Source organism: Aphis gossypii, chromosome 1 (assembly GCF_020184175.1).
Source record: "Aphis gossypii isolate Hap1 chromosome 1, ASM2018417v2, whole genome shotgun sequence".
In the NCBI taxonomy this organism is placed as follows: Eukaryota; Metazoa; Arthropoda; class Insecta; order Hemiptera; family Aphididae; genus Aphis; species Aphis gossypii.
Genome location: NC_065530.1, coordinates 18,138,086 through 18,165,200, shown reverse-complemented (window position 1 = coordinate 18,165,200; position 27,115 = coordinate 18,138,086). Strand labels below are relative to the sequence as shown.

Here is a 27,115-nt window from a genome sequence, read left to right as displayed (position 1 = left end):
GTCATTTGAACATTAGAAATTAAATTTAAGTAAATTTTTTATAAAAAATAGATATTTCACATTTTCACCAAATGTTTTTAATTATTATTATACAATAAAATTTTCATTTTTTTTTTTTAAATTATGATAAAAGTTATCCACTGCAGAGTCGAAACACTTGAACATTTAATAGAAGATCCTACAAAATGTATTCTTGTATCTATACACAAATTTTAAAAATACATACGCAACAATTTTTTTGTAATCATTTGAAGTTAGAACTTTGACGAAATTCATCAAAATTGTAAAAATACTATAACTATTCGTCCGCAACTGACCGCAAGTCGCAAATCGCATAGTTTTTGTCACTTTGTCTGCAATTAGGAACACCGTCCATAATAGTAGACCACTCGACACCTAATATACAGTGAAGCTGTGCACACTGCCTACCTTTTTCCTTTTTTAAATTCAGTAATTACAATTTATAAAGAATCTAATATTACATTTCAATTGTTTTTAGGTGTGAATATAAAATGTTATGAATTTTCAACTTCAAAATAATTCACAAATTTTCGTGGTTTTATAAACATTTATCCACATTTTATGTTTAAACGTTTATAAAAAAAATATTAGCAAATAAGTCGGTACTTTTTAATTTTGGTTGAACATTATATTGAAGAAATAATATTGTTTTCTCGTGAGTGTAATCGTGTTAATAAAATATGATTAATAAACGAGTGAGTGTGACTTAATTGTCGAGTCAAGCATAACCATCGGCCCCCTAACAATAATTCGTGCGGATTCTTCGGAGCTTGTGGAAAATATATCGGGAACCATGAGTGGTATATCGTATATACTGTATAACAGAAATTTTCAACAGGTAGGTTAAGTAAAATTTAAGATTTACGACTCACGATAGCTGATAAATCTTTCGTTTAAAAATTAAAAAAAAATGACTATCATTACATGTAAAAATTAAATATCATGTAGAACATTTTTTTATTTTTCACTTATAAAAGCATTTTTACTATAGCATACTAAGATATTTTCAATTTTAATTTATTAATTTGGTTTTCATGATTAACAAAGCTGAAATGAGTCACGCAATATGTATGATAAGAAAAATGATTAAAAAGGTCGAAGATCACTACTGTTGTCTGTTGTATACTGTATAGTAGGGGTGGTCAAACTTTTTTTAGTCACGATCTACTAAAATATACTTCACCTTTGAGGATCAACTTCCATAGAATTTTTTTTTATTATTGAATAACTATAATTATAAAGAAACATATAGGGTGCGTTGCTCTAAAAATAAATTTAACATGATCAACTTTGAAATTGTCCGCGATCGACTGTTTGGCCATCCCTGCTGTATAGTGTATATAATGTATATGTACATAAAATATTAATAAATATTTTTTAAGGGACAAAAAAGCCACAAAGGCTTTTGATTTTGATTATATCACTTTCGGTTTGTATCTTTATATGAAATATAAAATTGTAAATAAAAAACATGGCAAGATTATATTGTTATATATTTATATATTTATATAATCAACAAAACTGCATACTGATTTTCATATCTGCAGCAGGTATGCAATGATACATAAATAAGTATGTTTAGTTAATAATTAAATACAAAATGCATATACATACTGTTTATATACAAAATTCTTAATCTTAATCTGTAAAATAAAAATGATAATATGACTAATAATAACAATAGTATTGTTAATAAAAGCATTATTATCAGGCGTGGGCACCAATTAGAAAAATTTTAGGGGGGGGGGGTCAAAATAAAAAATTCTCAAATGTAAAGATAATAATTATATTATGGTGATATTTATTGAGTTACAAGTTTTTAATATTTTTTGTCCAGGGGGGGCAAGTGCTCTATCTTGCCCCTCCCAATGGGCACCCATGTTATCAGGTATGGTACATGAATCACTTAACATGTGTGAGGGCTTATGATCACACCGTTCGAGCACACTTCCGTATATCCGTGGCTTACTAGTTTTTCACAAAGCGTTGATTCAAATTTCTCAAATGCATTATTTTGATCATCGTCATTGTATTCCTAGGGATACAATAGAACGTAAAAAATAAAATAAAATGTTAAATAATTAAATATCAAAATTATCGTATTATTTATTATACAAGCATCAGGCCCGTAGCCAATCCAAATTTTCAGGTGGGACAAAGCAAACTTTTGGGGGAGGAGCATTATATATAAAAACAATGTCTTTCTAATATTTTTAATATTTTAGGGGGGCAACGGGCCTGACGCGCATACACGTAAAAATATACTATACACGTACATCGTCAAACACAATAGTAGGCACAAACTTTGGTCCAGGTGTCATAGCTTTAGTTTCTATTTCAGCATTTAGCATCATTTGATAGCCCTCTGATGAGGTGAAACATGTTTGCACTTCCTCAACGCTGACACCGCTTTCTTTGACACACTGAAACAAATTTAAAATCAATAATTATTGATAATTTTTTTTTCAGCTACTAATAGGTACATAATATACTTGATACATTATTTAAATAGGACTTTTAATAAATTTTCTTAAATGTTTAATTTCTTTTTAATATTTTACTAAAGTTAATTATCATTTATTAGGTATTAAAAATTCCGTCGACCTAAAATCATCTACTCGTATCCTGTGAAAGGTATTCCTGTTCAATATCGACCCTAATATTATAGTAGCTGGCTCTTTTTAATAATATAAACTCGCATACCGTAGTTGTGTTCTCTACAGATGTGGTTAAAAAAATGTTATTATATTTTATCAGTAACTATATATGCTCATCCGTTACAACAATAAGTAGTCAGCATATTATTAAATATACTTTCTATATTGTTCTATGTAGGTATGTATAGGGTATAAGTATCTATTCAAATTGTATTCATATATATAAATGTTAAAAAGTACCGTTTTTTCAATGTGTCCTGGTTGGTCTGGATCGTACATGGCACAATTCACATAGTCTACTTGAGCTTTAGAATCTTGTATACGTTTCAACACACAGTTATGTATTGTATTACCACGGCATTCTTTAGGTCCGTGTTGGCAAGTAAAACCTTGATCCGAACTCTAAAATTAGAAATAAAATATTATATTATATAAAAAAAATCGTTCACTTTGTTCAGTTTAAAATTCTCATGTTTGACCATTTTATAATAATGAATAATATAGACATTAGACATAATAATATAATATCCATAGTCCATACAACTATAATTCTTAATACATATACATATGACTTATATATACTTATATATTATATAAATTATATTGTATGTTATACTTATTTTAAATTATATACATTGTTATGAATTAACATGCATAAATATATAATATTTGTACAAGTTTCTATGGTTTATGACCACAGTAATATTCATATTGAATTTATGTGGGAAGCAAATATTCGTTGGGGAAGCCTGTGCATGCCCGGATCCCATAATCGCACTCACATTTATCCTTATAATATATTTCAATTTATTATATAATACGTTCTATATTATTTTTACAAATTAGATTATAAATACCACACAATCCCCTCGCCGGAAGTCGGCTATAATATATTGGGACCGAAAAACTGATATCTATATAGCAAAGCTTATAGTCTTGCGGAAAGCATCATAAAGTGATCATATCGGTGTTATAGTATTGAGTATTGCCCTAACCTATAACCTGAAATGGGTACCGATGAAACGAGTTCAAAACATTGGTCTTTAAACCATTAACCAAGTTATAATATTATATGAATATTATCGAAAATATATCATTATATTAAAATTAAACCAATCTATGAAGCTTCAACAAATTAGATTTATAAAATAAATGCCACATCGTTATTATGAAAACATTAAATAGTGCATACATATAAATATATAATATGTATATAATATAGTATGTATGTTCTGAGCTATTAAGTAGGTATATACTATTGTACAAAGAATATGAACCTAAACTATGCGGTCGTATAACCTTAGCCGTAAGGCTATAAGTAATATTCGTATCATGTAGGTATACTTATTGTATCTACTTTATTATAAACGTATTACTTTTTTACTCAAAAAGTTTGAATAATGCCTCTGGTAATTACTTATTAATATTACTTTTTTAAAGTTTATCATATTACACATTAAATATTTATTACTTTATTAGTATTGTTCATTGTTAAAACTTTATATTGAAGTTGATCAAATTAAATTTTTCTAAGAAATACCTTTAACCTATCTACTAAAAATTATTTTGTACCTCAAATTTAAATACCTACACGTACAGATTATTTAAAGTTTTTTGAACGATATCTATACTAACGATGTATACATGTATACCTGTTTACATTTTAATAAATGGTTGATTAAACTTTTTAGTCATTATCATCTCCACTCATTACATGTTAGGTAGCTAGTTAATTTTACTTATAATGGTTTTAATTATGTTCATTGTTTAAAATTAGTTGTAGAAAAATATTTCTAGACCAATTATTACTGTATTATGATTTATATGAATGTTTTATGTGTATTATGTATTTATACTAATACATAATTCTGACAATTCTGTCAGAAGGTATAACTTTTAGTACTAGGGGTATTTAAATTGTACCTATTGTACCAATTACTATAATTAGATACTGTAGTAATACTTATGATACATTAAGTAATCTACAGGAACGGATTAACATAGACGGTGCAAATGGGGGGGGTTTTCGCTAGGATGGCGCATTTCATATATTTTATGGTATTATATAAAATATGTTATTTTAATAACTACTTCTTGATAAAGGATATCAAGTATGGATTACTTTAGGGTGGTTCTGTAGATACATAATCCGGTTCTGCAGAATATGTATATTTTAAAAATAAAATAAAATATTTAACTGTTTTCAAAACACCTTGGTAATTTATTATTAGTAGTAGTTAATATATTATACTTAATTGATTATTTGTATAAATAATTGTTGTACTTAAAATTATAATTTATACTTGTGTAATATGAGTATAAAGAGTACAGATAAAGTACAAACGATAATTATATTTCTCTTACAGTAATTATATTAGTTTGAAATTTTTAAAATACTATCCATGTCAGTATTAGCCTTAATTTATTTCTAATGTCTTTGTTTTCAAATAATAATTAATGGTTAATTTTAATGGTTTAAATAAAAAGTGAAAAGACATTGACAATGTTCATAATGTTTATATAATGTATTTATGTACTTACATATGCTTTACCGAAGGGCACCAAGTTCAAATTCAAGTATTGTTGTACTTTACAGAAGTGTGGATGGAGTTGTGTAATAATGAAATCTTTGCTGTCTGGACAATGCGATTCATAGTAAACCGAAACTTTAAGCTAAAAAATAAAATAATCACTATTTAATAAAAATTAGATACAGCCAGATGAAAAATTTAAATTATTTCATCTATTTTTTTGTAATAAAATATAGTTCTTATATACGATATACCTAAGTATGTTTCATTACATATATTAATTATTATACACCGTTACTATTAAAGTTAGGATTTTTATAACCTTAAATACTCAAAAATGTATGTAAATATGCCCTTAAATAATTAATATATAAATGTGTGTGTGTGACGTTATCTAATTGTATTATTCATTCAAAATATACTTTACATTTTTTCATAATAACTAATTAATATTATTTATAATATAATTTATTTTTTATGTTTTTAATTTTTATCGAATTATTTACGTATGACTTATGATTTTTATAATTTAAAAGAATAACCTATATGGGCTTTGATAAAAAAAATGTATTTACTTTTATTAAAAATCAAAATTATGCAAAATAAAATACAATAATATAATTACTTTTAGATTTTTAATAATGTGGTTGAGCGACTTAAAAAAAATATGTTTAAATCATAAACTTCCTTACCTATTATTGTTATTATGAGTTATAAGTAGTTATATCACTATAAAAATGGTTTTTAGAAAATCAATTATGAACAAAATTGAAAATATTATCCCGAGTAAAATCTATATACTTACCGGAGTCCGTTTGATCCTGTCGGCTGTAACCGTAACGAAAGCTACCACAGCTACCACGAATATTAAACTCTTCATGATTATTTTTTATCGTCCTTTGTCTTTTTTTTTTCGCAGCAGCAGCAGCAGTTCGTACTTGCAGACGGACGGACGGGCGGGTGGACTAGACTGCAGTGATCTGATACGATTTTTGCTTCTCGTGAACTCCTGTGTGTAAATCGAAACCAGTTTCTTACCGAATACGATTATCATACGACATTATAGGTATACCCACCTCAGCTATATAAATAAAATATAAGTATATATGGACACCTGTGTATGATGCGATTCTCTTGTGTAATGATCGCCGTGTACGCACACTTTGCACGACATAACCCCCACGAAACTATAATATTTTAACGTAGGTACCTCATAATAATAATATAATATGTATATTGTCGTTGTTACCTATGTATACTATTGTGCGTGTGTTTTTAAACGAATCGGTTTTTGTTGGCAAACAACGTGACCTCGTTGTCTCGTTAGAACTAATTATTATGTCATATTAATCATATAATATTATACAGTATACACTATAATAATGAATTTATATGTGCTCCACGCCCATGTATACCTATATTTCGGAGTTATACAGCATTGATTTAAGACGATTTTATGAACATATATTGTACCTACACAAATTGTACGTAGATGTACGCTGGACATCATCGAGCGACATTAAACCAATAGATATAGGTACCTACTGACTATTATAGCCGTGCTGAAACAATATATGATTATTTCAATTAAACATCATATTATATTATTTTAATTCGTACATGTATTATATATTTATAATTTATAATTTATATCATACATTGTATATGATAATTATTATTTAGTAAATCTATCATAGGTACCTATGCACGTAATAAAATAATAAATACGCTAATGTTATATGTATTTCACGTGGAACTATAATTAAGCATTTAATTTACAATAACAGTTAAATTCAAAAGTTATAACATTGATTATAAATACTAGTACCTATTTATAATCAATGGCTATACTTAAAATGTTAAGAAGTTAAAATAAATAATTAGTAGATAACTAAAGGTATATATAGATAACTAACTATAGAAAAAACTTTAAAAAAAAAACTAATTTATTTATTTTATTAGACATTAGTTCTAATTATAAATTCAGATCAATAAGAATATTATAATATACACATTTTATTCTCATAGCTTTTGTACTTTCTGACGATAATCGGTTTTATTTTACTTTTACAAGACAAATTACATTGTTTAACATGAATATTCAATGTAAATTATTTTTATTTATTTTTTTTTTTTAGTAACAAACGGATAAAAAGCAGAAATCTACTATAAACTATAAAGTATTTCAATTGATTAATTTAATAAACAACTATAGGTATGTTACTGATCAAGTTTGTCAATAATTATTAAAAAATAAGCAAAATTACAAAACAATGTTTTTTGAATAAAGTTCTTTTATTAAATTAAACCCTATATTTTTAAATATTAAAATACGATTATAACATTAATTAATTTGAATACAAAAAAAAAATTTTACACAAGAATTTCAATACTTACCTATACATCAGGGGTGGCCAACCCATATGATCTTGCGGGCCACTTTGTAAATACATTACAATCCTGCGGGCCACATATAAAAAAATAAAAGTATTTTGCCCCAATACAAAAAAAAAAAATGGAGTAAACATTATAAACAAAATTAATTATTATTATAAAATAAGTTTTGGTGTATTAATTATTTGAAATAAACAGAATGAATTATTATTAATTTTTATTTATTATTATTATTTTATAACAATGCAATTAATTGCTATATGCTGATGTCTACTCGTATATATTTTTATCAGATTAGATTAGAATTATTACTTTTGTTGCGATTACGTTTTTAATAATACAGATGGGCATTCCAGAATATTCAATCAGCGCAAAAATAATTTTTTTTTTGTAAATATTTGAAAATGTCGTGGGCCGCGGGTTGGCCATCCCTGCTATACATAATATATATCATATATGTATAGATACTAAAATAAAATTGCTATTTTTTTTCCGTTAAATGAATTATAGGTATAGGTACATTATAATACACCGTATATATGTCCTACGCTTTTACCTTTATAATATACTATATTATTTACATTCGAAAAGAAAATAGGTCATATTATTACGTAGTTGTTATATAGATGCAATAAATTAAAAACTAAATTTTAAGATAACGTTGTCAGTTGTCACAATAATTAATTGAATATGGATAACCATGCAAGAAGTATATATTATACTTATAATTTGTATAATAATATATAATTATGTTTTGTTTTACTACAGGTAGCTTGGGGATAATTTTTTTTTGCCTGGAGTAATAGGAGTTATGACTTATATTAGTGTTAGTCTTATAAAATATAATATATATAGTTTCAACTGTTTCAAGATTCAAATTAGTTGTTTATAATATTCATTATATATTTATTTTTTAACCGTTAACGATTTTCTTACATAATTACAATAATACCTATAGTTTTACATGTATAATCGGAAATACTGAATGTATACATTTTTAATCCTTAACAATCTATAAAATAAATTATAATTTAAAATTATAAATATATTTATATATTTAGCATGCTAGTATCTTTATGTCTAAAGCTTAATTTTAATTGATAAAATAGTATAAAAGAGTATTGAATTAATTATTAGATAATATTACAATATAGGTACGATTACTATACTAGCTCACGTAACAAAAGTTGTTTACAAGATGACGATTATTATATAAATATCAAAATAACTGTAGGTGCGTATAATATACAGCGTTGTTGTCTGTTGACTTGGCAAGTGAAAGAAAAATCGCAGCAGGGGAAATTTCGTAAACTTGTTAGCAAATTGTTGAACCTTGAAATATCGTAAGAAATAAACAAATTTTTTTTAAAAAAAAAACATCAGGGTATATTTATTTTATAGTTATCTATAAATTATTTAAATAAAATTAAATATTTTATTTGCATATAAAAATACCGAAGAATTGGCAAGAGCGCCACCAAGTGGTACCAATAATTACCATGATAATATATTGTGTTCTACTGGTTTTGCATACAGGTTTCCTACTAAATAGTTGTTATAAGTTTATAACTATAATATTTATTTAACTTTAATATTATTTATAACCACTTTAAATATAATATAATTTAGAATTTAGAATAAGCATCTGAAACACACTTATTCCACAATATTATAAGACCATATTATTATAAGTTTAATGTAGAATACAGGGCAGTATTTAAATAGGTAAATAAAAAATTCAAACTAACCTAACCGTGTGCCAGTGCATGAGAAGTAAGAAAGGTTAATATTCTCAGTAATGAAAATTAAAAAAAAAGTATATTAACGACGAACGGAAGGCTCTATGTGTCCCTCTTATAAATACACCCTATAGTAGAATATGATTGAATTTCCATTTAAAAAAGATATGTTTATTTTATATATTTTAATTCATAAGCATGATATTTACCTATCATTGATAGTGATCCCTACATTAGCATCTGTCGTAATATAATACATCAGTATATCGTAGATATCCCAATATTTATTATTACATATGTTTAGGTAGATATTTATATTATGCGTGAGGCGATTATATTATATTTAGATGATACACATTTTGTTAGCGTTTCATAATATTGAGATTGGTTTATTGAACGAACGGCTTTTGCATTGTGCTGTTAAAAGAATAAGAACACTTCGTACAAATAATTAATTATTATTTATTAGTGTATTTGTACAATCACATTGGGTTCAACGAACAATAATATATAAAAATAAATTAAACTGCAATCGCAGTGAAAGAAACTACCTATACAGAAAAAAAGAAACCGTATTCGTCGTGATCATAAGATATATATAATCTGTATTCTGTAATATATTCGTTTGCGGCGGATCATCATGTTATGTTTTCTTCACTTCGTTTCTGGTGTCATCGACCGTCGCGGGCTCGGACGGTTCCACAGCCGCGGCGGGTTGCTGCACTTGGTGAATCGCGTCAGAGCCCGTTTCGGGTTGACCTTCGGCAGCGTAAGACGTCAGGTGTTCTTTGATGTGATCGGTTCCGTGGCCGAGTTCCGGCGAGAATAATCCGTGTGGAGGTGAAAATCCTGAAAAGTCGATGCACCAGAATACATATAAAGAATACAATATATATTATAACATAATATAACCGAATACACGTGTTATAATTTACAAGTCTGTGTCGGGTGAATGTAATCAAACGATCTTAATTGAAAAAAAATATAAAAAATAAAATAGATGTAATATCGAATCTAGTATACTATACGAATTTAAATAAGTAATTTAAAAAATAATTGTTCGAATTATATTTTTATATGTCAACATTTATAGAAAAAAATATTATATAAATAATATGTAAGTACTCAGAGTAGGAAAGTGGGGTTCCTATTTAAAAAATAGAAGTTTGTTTCTCCGCTATTAAATAAATAATACATACAAATCTCAAGAATTTCAAAATTTCAAAAACCAGATTTCGAATAATTTTTTTTGTTGAAGAAAAAACGAGATGAATCACCCTGTATATACGAATAGCGTAAACCGCAAAATAAAATGCAGTAGTTACATTTAGTCATCGATAATGCCCATCACTTTAATACATATTTACTAAAAACGCATACGAACGTAAATGTTTGTTTGAACAGCCGTTATATGCGGTCGTCAAAACTCGAGGTAAAAATAGAATAATATACAAATTTGTCATTTTGTCAAATAGACACTTGCGAAATTTTTGTTTATACATACGATTTAGACGACACCGCATCAGGTTTGTGAATATCTGTCAAGTTCAGAATTTTAAAATTCAAACAACAACTATTGAGTCACATTTTCGGCATTAGGTCGACGTCGGCGTTTAATATATTATAATTATTATATAAATTTATAAAAGGTAGATATTATAATAATATAGGTAAGTATTATAAGTATATAAAATGTGCAAGGTCATAAATATGGAGGAATTCATTTTGTGCACAATCCGAAATTTCTTTAAATGGAATTTATAATTTTATTCTTTAATACTTACTGATTATTATATATTCGTATAAATATTTTAAATAAACAAAAAACGAAACGAAATACGAATGTTATTACAAATATTAAATACTTGTTAATGATTTACTTAAAAAAAAAAACAATAGCAATTATAGAACGTTGGAGGTTTAGTAAATTATCGCTGATACCGCGATCGATTAAGTTGACGATCGACTCGATTGAGATAAACTTAAACTTATATTCTTGAACTTACCGGAAGCAATCGTGTGCGATATGGCCCACGTTATGCCGTTCGCGACGTTGGTCAACAATGGCCCGACGATGGCACCCACTAGCGGAGCAAACGCGCTACCGATGGTCAGAAACAAATGAATTAACGTGGAAATGGCGTGGTGGTGCTGCGGCTTGTGACTTTGATCATCGTTGTGGTAGTGCACTTCCTTTTTCCGTCCGCCCGCCGTCGTCGCTATGGCTCCACCGGTCATCAGGGCCGCGGCGAGTTCGAGTAGCGTGTCCCGAGCAGTCTGATCTTCGGCCGACTTGGCCGTCTGCGCCTGTGGTCTAGTGGACGGCGCGGCCAGCGAATGAGTGGCCAACGCCAACACCGACACCATCAGCCTCATGCCCCTAAACTAAACGCGATAGGCAAACGGTTATAATATATATATATATATATATATTTGTATAAAATCAGCTGGTATTGTATAGGTATACCAAAATTATTAGTAAAATATTAAAATATATTAGTACGGATTACAACTTTACAATGTTTAGATAACAATTATTATTCATGATATATTGCAATTTGTATAGGTAGGTGGCTACTATTTAAACAATAATTATGTTCCTTAAAATTATATAAATTACAAACGCGTTTCAAAAATGCTGGCGCAAATTATAAACATGTTATATATTATATTTTGAGTCGATTTTGACACAAATCGAACTCAGGAAATAAAAAGTAGTGAAACCTATACATTTCTTGAGCATTTTTTTGCCAATATAAATAATTATTTAGAAATTTTTTGGTGATGATCAATTTTATGTCGCTATATAATAATGTGAACTTTTGAAAAATATTCATGTATTATAGGTATTAGCATTGAGTATAGATAGTATAGTACTATCTATACTCAATGGTATTAGTTAGTGCAAATAAATGATGTCGTTGAGTTGTGAAAAAATTTAAGATTGTATTTGATTTCCTATTATAGTTTATTAGTTATCACCCATAATAAATAATCCATATAGGTGAAACAGTATCTATGGATAGTTCAGGTATACGTGTAGGCATGTAGCTTATACTATGTTTATGTACTTACAGTCATATTCTCTTCTAAAAGTGTCTTTGAAAATTTGCTAAACGACTAGGTATTTCAATATTGACTATATTATGCTTGAGTTTGAGTTTTGAGTTGACGTTGAAATGATACCATAGACCTTAAAGATTGAGAGTTTTATAATACTTACAAAATCGATTAACATGACCCATGCTCATATGCTAAGGATTTAATATTTTAATAATTATATTCTAGCTTGTAAATAGTATTTAATTGTTCAGTACTTAAGTGAAGTGATCAACATACGATAATAATTAGTACATTTTCCCGTTACATTTTTACATTTGTTTGTATTTAATGTCAAAAACATAATTTAATATACATGTACACAGAGAAAAAGTTTTATAGTAACTTATTAAGTACAAATGAGGTATTGGTTAAGTAATTGTAGACAAAATGTATAATTACAATTCATTTACCAAATTTATATGCCTAATTCACATGCCCCATTTTACATGTTTTCACAATTAATGACGAAAAATTGAAAAATATGCGTGGGTATAGTATAGATATATAAATATAATGTATAACATCATATAGGGCTGGCTGTTCGAGTTGAGGTTTATATGTACAATTTGTAATTTTATTGCCTTATTGTAAATTCAATTTAATAATTATTTAAGCAGTTTACTTAGTAATTAAATCAGTATCACTGAATAATCAGATAATATTATAATGATGGTGAGTAAATAAATAAATGTTTTGTTTAATATTTTAGCTTCAAATTTTAATATGATTATTTATGTATACGTACCTATCTACCGGCTAATTACAATTATGCACAATTTAATACCAATAATATTGGACAACTGCTATATTATATCGTGCACTTTTTTGTTTTTAGATTTCACTGACAGTCATCGTGATGCTTTATAGTTTAGGATTTGTTCTTCCTACTCATAACTTTAGAACTTATCAACATTTACCTTTGAATATTATGATTGGACCTATTATCGATAAAAATATGCGTTCGTTGAGTATAGGAAAACTAACAAATGACAGTGAGTAATGGGTATAATAAATATAGTAATTTTATGTTTATTTAACACCCACATATACAGTTTAATACAGGTTGATTAATTGAAAAGTCTACAGTTGTCCTAATTCCAAACGTAGTTTTTCCAAGTATTATAGTAAAAAAAAATTCAAAAAGTAAATGTAAGAGTTTCTCAACACACGTAAATCATATAGTAAAAATATTTCTATTGGTCTAATATTGCATTAATTGTATATTTATTGAAAATTATAAAAAATTTCACTGAAAACATATTCGCAAATTTTAAATTCGGACCACTGACTTTCTCATCAATTAGCATATGTCGGGTGACAAGCTTGACAATATTTATTTGTCCTTCGTGTTATTAATTATAATATAATATTATACTTCATATACTATATGCTATTTAGATTCGTGGGATAGTAAAGATTTCGATGTGTTCTTGATGTCAGTTTTCGGATTAAAACCCTTCATCATGTTAAGAGAAACCGATGATGAAAGTATGGATACAAATGGTGATCAAGAAAATATGTATAAAACCGAAGAGTTAAAGCCAGAAATCGATTTAAATAAAATACAATACTTTTCAAAGACTTATCATATAGGACGCATTCATTTAGAGCAGATTGATACACTTAGATTACTTCACAGAACAAAACAAAAGTAAGTGTTACATTTTGTTCGATCTTATATATTTAGTAATATAACATGTATACTGTACCTATTTATAATATATCGGGAAAATAAAAATTATAAATGTATATAACATAATATACTTATAAATTATAATATGTGTACTGGCTGTTGAATTCAACTTTTATAATTTATTGCATCAATTATCGTATTGTTAAATTTCTACGTCTAGAATTATTGTAAAGGTTAGCTTAATTTGTGAATTATTATTTTATCACGGTAAAATTACAATATTAATTAATTAAAAATGTGAAATTTTTATAAGATCAATTTCTTTTCCATTTAAAGTACAGTTATTTATTTTTAGGAATTGGGTCCGATAATATTACAGTATACAACTGATGGTGGATACATAATGAATTTATTTATTATAATACGGACTGGTTTTGAAGTCAGTTGCGAGTCCATACAGTCGACGCAGATATTAATAGCGGCATTCTATTGTCAGCAAAATTTACGATCTACCACATGTCCACATTGGTTGTTAGTATGAACTTCGCCATTTCTGTGACCTCCAAAACAGCTTGGTTTTGTTTTAGTTTTTAAGTTATAACTAGGGCTGGGACTACATTCGTTCTTTTTCATTGTTTGTATGTCATTTCACGCAGACAGTAATATTATTATAATAAACGTGTCATTTAAAATGCCTATATGTTACTCCTTATAACACGTTAAGCTCTAGTTCTAACATTGTTTTATATCGTATAGTTTTATAATTTATAATAATAAAGATATAACAATCTATTCAAAATGTCAATATTTAAAAAAAAAGAGTATACATTTTAATTGTACTATTTTATAATCTTAATAATGAAATGATAAAAGTAAATCACACATTTTAAAATATATTTCCATTAGAATTTTAAATTAAATCAGATAATTATCATACATATACATCGCCAATAGAATTTGTAGTTATACTTAGTATATTATTAAATAAATAAGTAAATTTTAATAATGTATAATAATAAATTTTATATAAGTAGTTACATTTTTCAAATCCACAATAATCCTAAACTATATTGAAACTATATTGACATTTAATAAAATATCGGCATGTTAAATTTTTTTATGTGATTTTGATAACAAACATTTTTGCACGTGTTCCGAAAAGGTTTTCCGCCCCGTATCTAAATGGGTTCAAATTTCCTTGGAAATAATGCAAAAGCGGTTCCCACGGCGTCGTCGATCCCAAACGAAAAAAAAATGGGTTCAAATTAAAAAGATTATCTAATTTTTAAACGATTCCAATAATTTTTTTCTTAATAAATTATCAAACATTTATAAATTTTAATTATAACTAATGTTCAAAAGATTCCATTTATCCATTAACTTAAAAAATATAGCGTGACATACATAATTCGAATGCTGAATAGATTTCCATCTATCTTTAAAATAAGTAGGTAATTTAGTAATTATACATCATTTAATCGTTATCGTTGTTTTTTCCCAATTATTGTTATGAGTTGTGATTGTTACATAACGTGATATAAGTAATTATTGACCCATGTTTATGCAATTATATTATAAACTAAATAAATTAAAATAAAATTTAAAAGTAAATACAATTTTCTTACTTAATTTCTTACTTCTTAATAATCATAATAATTTACTATTTAGGTATCAAAATTATTAATTATTAATAATACGCATTAAAACGTTATATAGGTACGTTATATTATATAAATTGGCTATAATACACTCTCGCACAAACATTTATAATTCTATTTATACAACTTAATATACGTGTGAGTATTTTATATTATTTTTTGCTAGTCAACTACATTAATCCGGAGTATTTCTTTAATCGAGTGTATAAATAACCTTTAAAACTTATTTGATGTTCAATTATGATAATATATTTATATTTTTAATTTTTAGTTAGTATTTTTCAGGCATTTTAAATTAGTTACATTGTTTTCTGCGTGTGCTTGATTTAAAAGCCAGCCAAATACTCTAATATTATCATGGATTTAAATGTACTTTAAGCTTTATGGTTTTTATGTATCTTTTTATTATCTATATCAGACATTGTAGGCCGTAATTATTATTTTTGAATATTAATTTAATTTAGTTTTAATGTATTATCTTCTAAATTATTTTTACTATAATATATTATTATTAGTTGCACAGTTATACAGAGTGATTAATTAAGAATGACCACCTCCCCATTTCTTTTCCATTTAATAATGAATTTACTTATTAATTTAATTCTAGTTTTTGGAATTTTTAAATATACTTTATTATAGGTATTTAATATTACAATTTAAGTCCATATTTTTAAGTTTATGAGATATTTCATATTATTAAGGAGCGTTAAGGAGGACGATACAAACATCTATTTTTCAAAGATAATTTTCCGTTTTTACTATTAATTATTTAATAAATATTCTTTTTTTTTTAAATTGTTAATAGTATAGTTGTATAATGTATAGTTAAAAATTTGAATAAATAGTTTTTCAGTTATTAAAATACTTAAACAAAAGACAAATAGTTTTTAATAATGGTTTTTCAAAAAAAAAAATAAAATATGTGTTATATTGGATCTAATAATGCTTTGATCGTTTTTACAAGCTATTTAATTATAGATTTTGATGGATAAATATTAATATTAAAATGCCTTAGCTTCCAATGCTTACATATTTTCCAAACCCATTATTGTGGATCTAAAAAAACTTTAGTACACAAAATTAAATAATTCAAAAACTACTCGTTCGAATTTTGATTTTGATACGTAAATATTTCTAAAACAATTTTGTGATAAATAATTTACAGTATACAAAAATAAGGATAATCGTTTAAAAAATAGAAGTTTGTATCTACACAAGATACTCCTTATAAGTAATACAAAAGGTCTCAAGAATTTTAAAATATGATTTTTAAGTATATTTAAAAATTCCAAACATCAGATTTTGCCCGATCGAATAATAATAATAATAAGGTGGTAATCATGTTTGATGAATCACCCTATATACAATATGTACCTAATTTTTGGTGTTGTATATAATTTATGTTTTTGTAAGTATCAAAATTATTCCAAAATATTTTCGTGTAACTGCAGATATGCGTATGAGTAAATAGTAATGTACAATAACATAATGATGCAACAATAATTGTCTCGAAATAATTTATTGTTATTTGTTTTCAATTCAGTAATATATTGCGTAATTTACATTTTAAGATACAAAAATATAGTATTATTAAATATTATATAGATACATTCGCAGTGTCTCATACGTTCACGTGCGTTCAATAATTTGATTGAATAAATATTTATATACTTTTAAAATTTTATAAGTCGAAATTCATAGGTAAGATACATATAATACGCCTACGTATACATAACGGCGTACGTCGGACATGCACGTTAGAGTATTTCTAAACGGTTATGGTCGAAATTAAATATATATATATATATAAGGTATATATATTTTATACCGACCTATTACCTACACAATATAATATGAATTGCGCGCTGGTGTCGAATTACGCACAACAAACTGCGGAGGAATCACACCAAATATATTATTATTATATGAACCTTACACACAAATTCGTATCGGTTTACATTTTTCATATACAGCTGGTAGTTTCATTAAATAACATATTAACATATTTTAGAAACGTCAATATATCGTATATTGTAATAGTCTTATACGCATAGTAAATACTCTCTCTACATGTATTCAATCATTATTATATATATAGGTGGATTGAGAGTGTACTTACTGTTAATTTATATTACTATAATACACACACACACACACACACACATATTTATATATAAATATAAGCGAAGGTACTATACTGTTATACTATTCACTGTCTACCGGGACCTTGTTTTATTCAGGCGCGTATATATACGCGGGGCATTGGCCTATTGGAGTATAGATGATACATACGGATACCGGTAGATTATATATACCTACCGGCGGGCCATGTGCGCTCGGCAGCTCCGCGTGTGTATACTTTCCCCTTGTGTTTTTGAAAAAAAAAAAAAAAAAAAACGAGAAACGAATAGTATAATAATATATTCTATGTACCTGCGTATATATTATATAAGTTAATATATACATAGTATATGTGTATAGTATATATATGTACCTATATTGTACATGGGTTGGCTTAACTGTGAATAGGCTTTTTTAAATTTTTTCCCGGTACACAACAAATTGACCCTAAGCATCTGGTCGTATTCTACAAAAAAAAAAAAAAAACCAACAACAATAAAAGAACAATACTACCTATATTATAATATACATATACGTAATATTATGTTATGAGCTACAATGCTACAAATATATACATAGATAGATAGAGATCGATGATAGATCGCAAAACCAAACAACGTATACATAATAAATTGCAAATAAAATAAACAGTTAACATTATTTTATGGTCGGTCCGAATGTGTGATCAATTATTATTGCCCCTTTGTCTTTCAGTTAAATTCGAGACGCGAGTAACGTGAAATTATTATACGCGCGCGATCGTCTATAATGCCTATATACCTATATCGAGTAATAATATTCCCTCGCACCGAAAATGTTAAATTAATAATAACATATATATAATATAAGAGTGTATTGACCTGTCCTATATTTTGAAACTTAAAGAAGAGCGCACGCCACGTTGTACCTTCATAATTTTGTTCTTCGTTTTCGAGAGAGAGAGAGAGAGAGAGAGAGTTAGATATACACAGAGAGATGGTATATATAAATATATATAAAGAGAGAGAGTTGTAAATATATATAATATCGAGTAATTAAACCTATATATATATATATACACACACTATTTTCCACCAAAGTATTATACTTATATGGTGTTAAACTATAAATGTATATGGACAAACAAATAATCACAAGGTTAATAGAAATTTTCTCTTCTTTGATTTTCGTAGCAGTTCGTTAGCTGAATAGGTTTATTTAACACATATACAATATATATGTATATATATATATATTATATTATATACGTTTTATTTTAATTGCAATTGGTTCACGCTGCTGTAGTACCTTCTATTAAATATAGAATACGTATAATTCATAATATTATAAATTATTCGTATTAAGTGTGTACTATACATATAATTAATATATACTTTTTGAAGTCATATATTAAGTATGTATGATAACAGATAAATAGCGTAATGTATGGCGAATGATTTTATCGAGTTGTGCGCGTGAAGAACGAGAGAGATGGTGACAATAATGGTGAATTTTGCGTACGTTGTCCTTTTCAGGTGGTTTATTTATATCTTTATATTGTGTTCTTTCAAAGTATGCATTAAGATACATGCTTCAGACCTTCAGTTGTGAACACATATTGAAACGATTTACATATTATATTTAGTTATCAGAGAGAGTTCGGAGATGTTCTCTTTTTTTTCATCCAATACATTACCAACAATAAAGAAAGTCTTCGGTTTCCATTCAAATAATCGAATTTCGTGTCTAGTATAACGTATTTTCTTATGAACATTTCACCGTTATTCTCCCCGCAGTAGGTAGACGTACTCCACTATTATACTCCAGTACACGCTCTGAGTCTGAAACACGTGTATATATTTTGTAAGATTATAAACTATTTAAAATATGCGTTGTTCTATAGGTAATTAAATGGAAAAAAATTGAAATCAAGTATACCTATGTACATTCAGGGTGATCAGTTATATCTATATATGTAAAAAAAACTGGACAAATGATTTTGGTTCAACGCTAAAAAATAAAAAATAATTATATAATGATTTTTACATTTTTGAGATAATGTTTTCTTGTTATATATATATACATGACAAAAGCCCTTGTTATAGGGTTTAATAATTTTAGGTACATTGCTGTGGAATACACCTATTATTTAGGACACCTCTTACGACAACTGTTAGTTGTCACTCGACGCTCATTATACGTACTTATACACAGAAATTGTTGCTTATAACAATTATTAACTTTGAATTCAATAATAACTCAATATAAAAGAATAAAAATATTTTTTCATGCACAGGTGTGCGTACATACCCATACGTATGCGTGTTCTTTTAACGTAAGTATAATAATAATATAATGGAAATATAACGGGACTATCTACTAAAAACGGGACAAAACACTTCTCGTTCGAAGTTTGTTGGAACGGGGAGACATGATGCTCAAAAAAGAGACAACCCCGTTTTAAACAGGACGTATGGTCACCCTACTCGTCCTAGACCATACGTTATATTATAAACATAGTGTATCTATGTTTATTTTATATAATATATATAATGATTTTATTGTGATAAAATAAATTGTTATAATTATAGTAAAGTCATACAGATATTTGTTATAAATTATTTAAAACGTATAATATTCGACCTCGTGAAACAACTATGCTAATGATGAAATATCAATTTTCTACCTATTTTTCGATATTAAATCGTTAAATATTGTTTTTGCGAGCAACGTTTCATAAGGAACGTGAATATGACGTTCTCAATAAAAACGCGTGTATTTATGTGTGTGTGTAGTGTATGTGTGTGTGTGTATATAATATATATATAGGTAGAACCTTACTATGTAAACATCTAACTAATTTCGTTTGCTGCTCATTTTAATGAGTAAACACAATTATGTTTTAATTATTCCATTCGTGCATTGTAATTGTAATAACTATAATAGCTCTAATAGTATTATACACTTATATCATAATGTTGCATAGTGCATTTCTACCGAAGTGTGTACCTATTACCTACCTACCTAATAATAATATAATAAGCCGTAAACGCTCGAATACCCCTAACAATTTAATAATACGCAATACACGCCATGGCGATATTGCAATTATCCCTGCACGGACTCGTGTCGATTTAGACACATTTCTTTTTATTTGTTCAAAGATATAAATCACCCAAATCACCTACCGTTTGGCATCTATTTCTTTTATTTTTCAGTACGTCTATAATAGGTACTCAACAATAATGCATGGTCCGGGACGACACAATGCGACGCGTACAAAGCAGGTTAGCATTCGACGTTTATATGCATATAATACGTAGTACCAGCTGTATACCATCCATATCTGTGTTAATGTATCATTTTCTTTTTTATCTGAAACTAACGGAACAGGTCATTGGAGTTCCGGGGAGAAAGTACTATAAGTTATAACTGTAAACACGGCGATCCAAAAAATCCCCTAAAACTGATACATTTTCGGCGTTTTACGTTTTTCATAACCAGTAGCCGAGCGCAGCGTGTAACGGGACAGGTTTGAAATGGGTCCGAAACCGTATTATAACGGTCTTGTGACGTAAAATTTGTGGATATTACTGTAATTTTTTTTGATATCCCGCACAGCCACATGGCTACCGTTTCATATACCCATTATACACATATATTGTATACGCCTTTCTCCAGAGACCAAAAAAGAGAATATTACAATATATGTATACACATATGCCGGAGAAGAGAAACGAAAAGAAGAGAAAATCACGGTGGGAGGAGAGGAAAAAATCCGCTACAAAGAGAAAAAGGCGGAACCGAGCGCGAGAAAAGGCGTGTTTGAAGAGAATAGGGAAAAAGAATGGTGGGGATCTTTAGGACGGAGGAACTGGAAAAAATGGATGGAGTATGAGGAGGGAGAGTAAGGAGAAAAAAAGAAATACTTTTCGAACGCGCGCACATTATTATTACTATTATTATTATTATTATTATATAGCAATAGGCGATATATGTGTTATCATCTGTGCGCGGTCGAGTTTAGGGGTCAAGGCCGCCCGTTAGGTGTTCTCTCTCGTCGTATATACCGTGCCGCGAACAGTTAACATATATAATATATATGTATACAGGATGATTCACCAGGCATCACCCCATTTTTCCTTTAATAATGAATTTATTCAAAATTCTAGGATTTTTGGAATTTTTTCAAGTATATTTAAAGACCATATTTAAAATGCCTGAATTTTTTATGCCATTTGAAAAATATCTTGTAGCAATGAAAAATTATTTTTTCTAAAGAACTACCTTTTTTTATTGTAAACTGTTAAACAGATGACTGTTTTGAAAATGTCCGAGTAATATATCTGAATAAAAAAATTAATTATTAGCATAGTTTCTGAATTATTATACTTTAAGACTTAAGTATATACTAAGGATAATAATCCATGATTATTTGTTTAAATTTATATAGAGGCTATGGATGGTTTAAAAATTATTAGTAGGTAATTATTAACAATGTATTAGCCTTCAAATTTCAATATTTTATAAAAGTCGTCTGATCATCATAACAGCTTATATATGTATAATAATTAATAAGTACTATATAAACTAAATATATTACAAGTATTTTCTAATTGATATAAAAACATTGTTAAGGGTCATTAATCATTATAGCTAGGCATGGAGTTGAATTACTCGTAAGCTTTAGTGTCACCACACCTCTTATTAAACGATATACAAATTGTAACTTTGTAAGTATCAAGTATCTGTAGTAGTGGATTTCATTGTTTTCAAGGCACTATACAATTTTAAAAATCTGAATAACTGTGTTATTAAATAGGATAAAAAGGGGATTATCATCATAATTTGTGAGGGGGCTTGTTGTGGGGCTGAATCCATGGCTCCCGAAATTATTTGAAGATCACTCAGATTATTTTGGGTAAATGAGCGGCTTTTGCGTAATATAATTGTTGACTTTATTTTTACTATATCTATGTATAAAAGTATAAGCATTATATATTATGTACAATTTTAAAAACACCAATTACGTTTAATATTAACACCCTATACTCAAAAAATATTTAATATATACCTTTAGTGGCTGTAGTGCAAAAACTTAACCGCGTGCGAGGGTGATGACTAGCTGTCCCCGTACCTATTTTTTGTGATAAAAATATTTTTAACTCTCCTGCTCAACCCCCCCCCCCCCCAAACAAAACCCTGTATTAAAAGTCTATATAGTAACACCTATATATGTATATATTATATAAACATATTTGTGTGTGTATTACATTATATTTATATGTAGGTGGGCAAGTCGACTTTCAAGTGCAAATCACTCTGTATAATATATCACGCACGTGATCTCAAAACGCACACACAAAAACGCGTATTCTATAACGACGTGTTCTAAAGAGCGCCAGCGGTAATACACATCATATGTATTATATAGGTACGCTGCACTATATTTTATTCGGACCGGCCGACTGATCTCATTTATCTCGCGGCAGACGCGCGCGCGAAGAAAGATAAAAACGGTGGCGGCGTTGGTGGAGGCGGCGATGGTGACGGTTACAACGACGACGACGACGACGACGACGATGATGGCTCCGCGATGAGTACGAGTTCAGTTCAGCTACACCTACCCGTCGACGCACACGAGTTCTGGCCATCGACCGTTGCGGGATTTAATTTTATATTTTCAAAATATTTTCTTCCCGCCAATATCGACAAGACGATCTTAGCATCGTTTTCAACATACTTTCGTCTATTATAAATTATTAAGATTACAATATTATTACAGTTCTATATAGGTACCTATACACGATGTGCGGCAGTATAAGAAATAGCGTGTCGTTGTGCTCGAAAATCGATCGGTAACATTAATTATTATTATTATATTCATCTAAATACATTTATCATTAATCACTATATAATATTATTATGATATACTTACCTTTTATATTATATTAACAATCGTTTTAAATTATCTGAAAATCGATTTAGGAATTTAGGACGTGTCACATACGGTATACAACACGTGTATTGCCCACGATTTATGATATAACATGTACACACATATAAATATTGGCATTTGACGTTTAGGTCACCGATTATTAAAACATTACCGCGTTTTAATCGATAAATAATCGATTCTAATTCATCGTTAAAGGGACAATTTATACACCGTAGATATTACTGTATATTATGTACGTTGACGGGCGATTTTTTTTCCGTTTCTACTTTTACTAATATATTATATTTCATTTCTGTTTAATGTATAGTTAGTTGCAATTAGCTAGTAGTTACAATAGGTACATTATATATTTATATATATACCTATTTATATGCATAACACGTACAAATCGTAACAGATTATATCGTTATTACTATTTAATTAGGTATATCATAGACCGTCCGTTTCTCGGTGAAATTAAAAATATGAATGATATGTTAAATATAGATAAAAATTATTTTCGACCTTTTTTCGTTTCCGTAATATCAATATTGTTTTATTATTTTTGTTTTTAGAACAAATAACCACCGAAGCTGTCAACCTGGATTAGACGGTTCCAATAGCCGACCTAGACCTATAACAGCTGTACAAAACTGAAGGAACATGGCTTTTAAAAATCAAATAGACCTGCACAATATCCAATACGTGGATTTTCACCACACCGGTAAGTCAAATTAATTTATTGACGATTTTTACATTCAAAAACACTTGATTTTAGCCATTCGAACGTATTTTAGTATTTATATTATTTTGACTAAAAATAATCTCGGTTTGTTCAGGTCGAATAACATATTTTGATACGCCTTTACATTATGAACATTTTTTAGCGAAATCAAAATTAATCTAAACCAAAATAAATCAATGTGATAAAAAAAAATGTATTTGTTAGTTGTTTATAGTAATAAATTATTAATATATTTTTTTATATAATTAGTTCTTTGCAAATTGTGTAAATAAAAGTTTTTTGTCTTTGATTGAAAATAGGGGATATATTATTATGCTTTGAGCCATTTATGAATTTTACCTTTAAAATTCATTTTTCTATTTTTTGCAAATGAAATTGTTTTTATAATTTATTAGTATTCGTTATATTAAATATAAATGAATTAATATAACGCATACATTTTAACTAAAATTTAGTTTTAACAAATAAATAAAATTCAAAAAAATAATTTTAATAATAGTTGTTGTTTAATATTGTTTAGTATATACTATATAAAATATATTTATTTAATAATTGTATATGTATTGAAAATTAAATTTATTGTATTTAAACCTAATTAGTCACTTAACCATCCCTAACTAATCTATTATATTTATAATCAAAAATTATTTTTTATTTTCCTATTTATATAAATAAAGCCCCAACCTAAATCATAGACACGTTAAACTTATTTCATTAGTTTTTACTTTCTATACACAAAGTAAAGAGTATAAATATTATTAATATAACTAGTAAACGTCTAGCAAGTTAAACAGTGTTTTTAATATTTTCTTATAATATACAATTTCTAATTTGACCTTAGAAAAAATTATTATTGTGGTGATAATCATTCTTAAAATTTAAAAAAAAACGTAATTTTCATAATCTAATATATTATGATTACACGTGTTTCAGGAACAAAAATGAAGACTTCGACCGACATTACCATCAACAGGCCGAAACCATTGTTTCCAAAACCTAGTTGCTAAATAATCATGATTTATTATATTAATAAATCTAATGTATATAATTAAATATAAGTACTTTTCTTCCCTTGGTAGTTCGAAATGGAAGTTTCAAGAACAACCCCTACTACGTTTCAGTTAGGCAAACAAACTAACTTTTTGTATTTTTTACTCGGTACCTGAAATAAGTTTGCCTTTCGTACGGGGTTGATTGAAATCGTACTTACATTGTGCTACTATTACTATCTTTTATTACATTTTGTCTGTAATTATTTTTATATTTATTTAAATATATTTTCATACATGCATATATATCATTGATGTATAACAAATATAATAATATAATAATCATAATTATATATTAAACATATTACATTGTAAATCAATATAAAATATATTTAATACAAACTATGTTTAAAAATATATATATTATTATGCTTAATTGATCTATACCTACATATGTATTTAGAATGAAATTTTCTAATAAACCTCATGTATGTCACAATTTAATGTTTTAAATTTTAATTATATGATATGATTAGACTTAAGGGTATTAAATGTTGAAATTAAAAACAATTAAATTAGGTAGTTATTCAGACCATGACTTGCTGCAATTTTTTCATAGATAAACCAGGGATGGAAAACCTTTTGAACACTACGTGCTAAAAATTACCTTTTTTATTCGATCGTGCTATATGAAAAATATTTATTATTTACCGATAAAAGCCGTATGCCAAAATATTTTTAACTATTTTATAATATATATACTATATACTATAGTATAAATATTTAAATTTTTCGGGTGCCATCTTGGGCACGTGTGCCAAGAATTTTTCATCCTTGTTATAATTATAGTCTCTTAAAGAAATTTATATTTTTAATAACTTTATATAATTTGTTGTATAGTACATAAATACATAATACATATAAAATACTATTTCGACATTTCATAAAAATGTTAAACGTAAATCTATCCGACCAGTTTAAATTCTTTTAAATTATTTATAACTTTAAAAGAAATTACACCTTATATATGGCTTATGGCTTATGGCTTATAGTATTAAAAAATGAAATTGAATTTATGTATAATATAATAAAATAATTTACATCAGGGGCGGCCAAACAGTCGATCATGTTAGAATTTATTTTTAGGGTCACCGCCCTATATATTTCTTAATAATTATATTTATTCAATAATAAAAAAATTCTTTGTGGAAATTGATCTTCAAAGGTGAAGTATATTTTTATTAAATCCAAAAAAAGTTTGGCCATCCCTGGTATATACATATTTATTATTATTGTATTATTAATAATAAAAAAAGTGTTCCGCATTTATTATTTTATTATAAGTATAAATATAGAGAATATAATATAGTGATAGTACATTACATTTTTTTAATCGGCTATAAATTATGAATATAATAGGTAACCAGGCTAACCTACTCACGATCGTAGATTTCCGCGATTGTATATTTGTGTCAATGGATAAATGTTTGAAGTTGTTAGTTTTGTGGAACAAACCTGTCGGAAAGTTACCTATTAGGTATTATACGTTTCCAATCTTGTTTTGACATACTTAACCAAATGTAAAACAGCATTTTAAAAGTAATCTAT

The 27,115-nt window shown here is 27.4% G+C and overlaps 2 protein-coding genes and 1 long non-coding RNA gene across 3 annotated transcripts; 1 reads left to right on the top strand and 2 right to left on the bottom strand.

Moving 5' to 3' along the window:
• Positions 1 to 1,791: 1,791 nt before the first annotated feature.
• LOC114124657 (GILT-like protein 1) lies at positions 1,792 to 6,448 on the bottom strand. The gene is made up of 6 exons (XM_050197227.1): positions 6,286 to 6,448; positions 6,015 to 6,218; positions 5,220 to 5,351; positions 2,919 to 3,080; positions 2,298 to 2,444; positions 1,792 to 2,056 (listed from the first exon to the last, which is right to left on the bottom strand). The coding sequence occupies exons 2-6, from the start codon at positions 6,087 to 6,089 to the stop codon at positions 1,928 to 1,930; spliced, it is 645 nt and encodes a 214-aa protein (XP_050053184.1). The 5' UTR covers positions 6,090 to 6,218; positions 6,286 to 6,448; the 3' UTR covers positions 1,792 to 1,927.
• A 3,336-nt stretch (positions 6,449 to 9,784) lies between these two features.
• On the bottom strand, positions 9,785 to 19,639 carry LOC114124660 (uncharacterized). The gene is made up of 4 exons (XM_050209251.1): positions 19,532 to 19,639; positions 12,418 to 12,535; positions 11,349 to 11,727; positions 9,785 to 10,191 (listed from the first exon to the last, which is right to left on the bottom strand). Exons 2-4 carry the CDS (start codon positions 12,421 to 12,423, stop codon positions 9,986 to 9,988), a joined length of 591 nt encoding a protein of 196 aa, XP_050065208.1. The 5' UTR covers positions 12,424 to 12,535; positions 19,532 to 19,639; the 3' UTR covers positions 9,785 to 9,985.
• A 3,674-nt stretch (positions 19,640 to 23,313) lies between these two features.
• LOC114124645 (uncharacterized) lies at positions 23,314 to 26,006 on the top strand. The gene is made up of 3 exons (XR_007603263.1): positions 23,314 to 23,693; positions 24,349 to 24,497; positions 25,452 to 26,006. It is a non-coding gene; the product is annotated as an uncharacterized LOC114124645 (long non-coding RNA).
• The last annotated feature ends 1,109 nt before the right edge of the window (positions 26,007 to 27,115 follow it).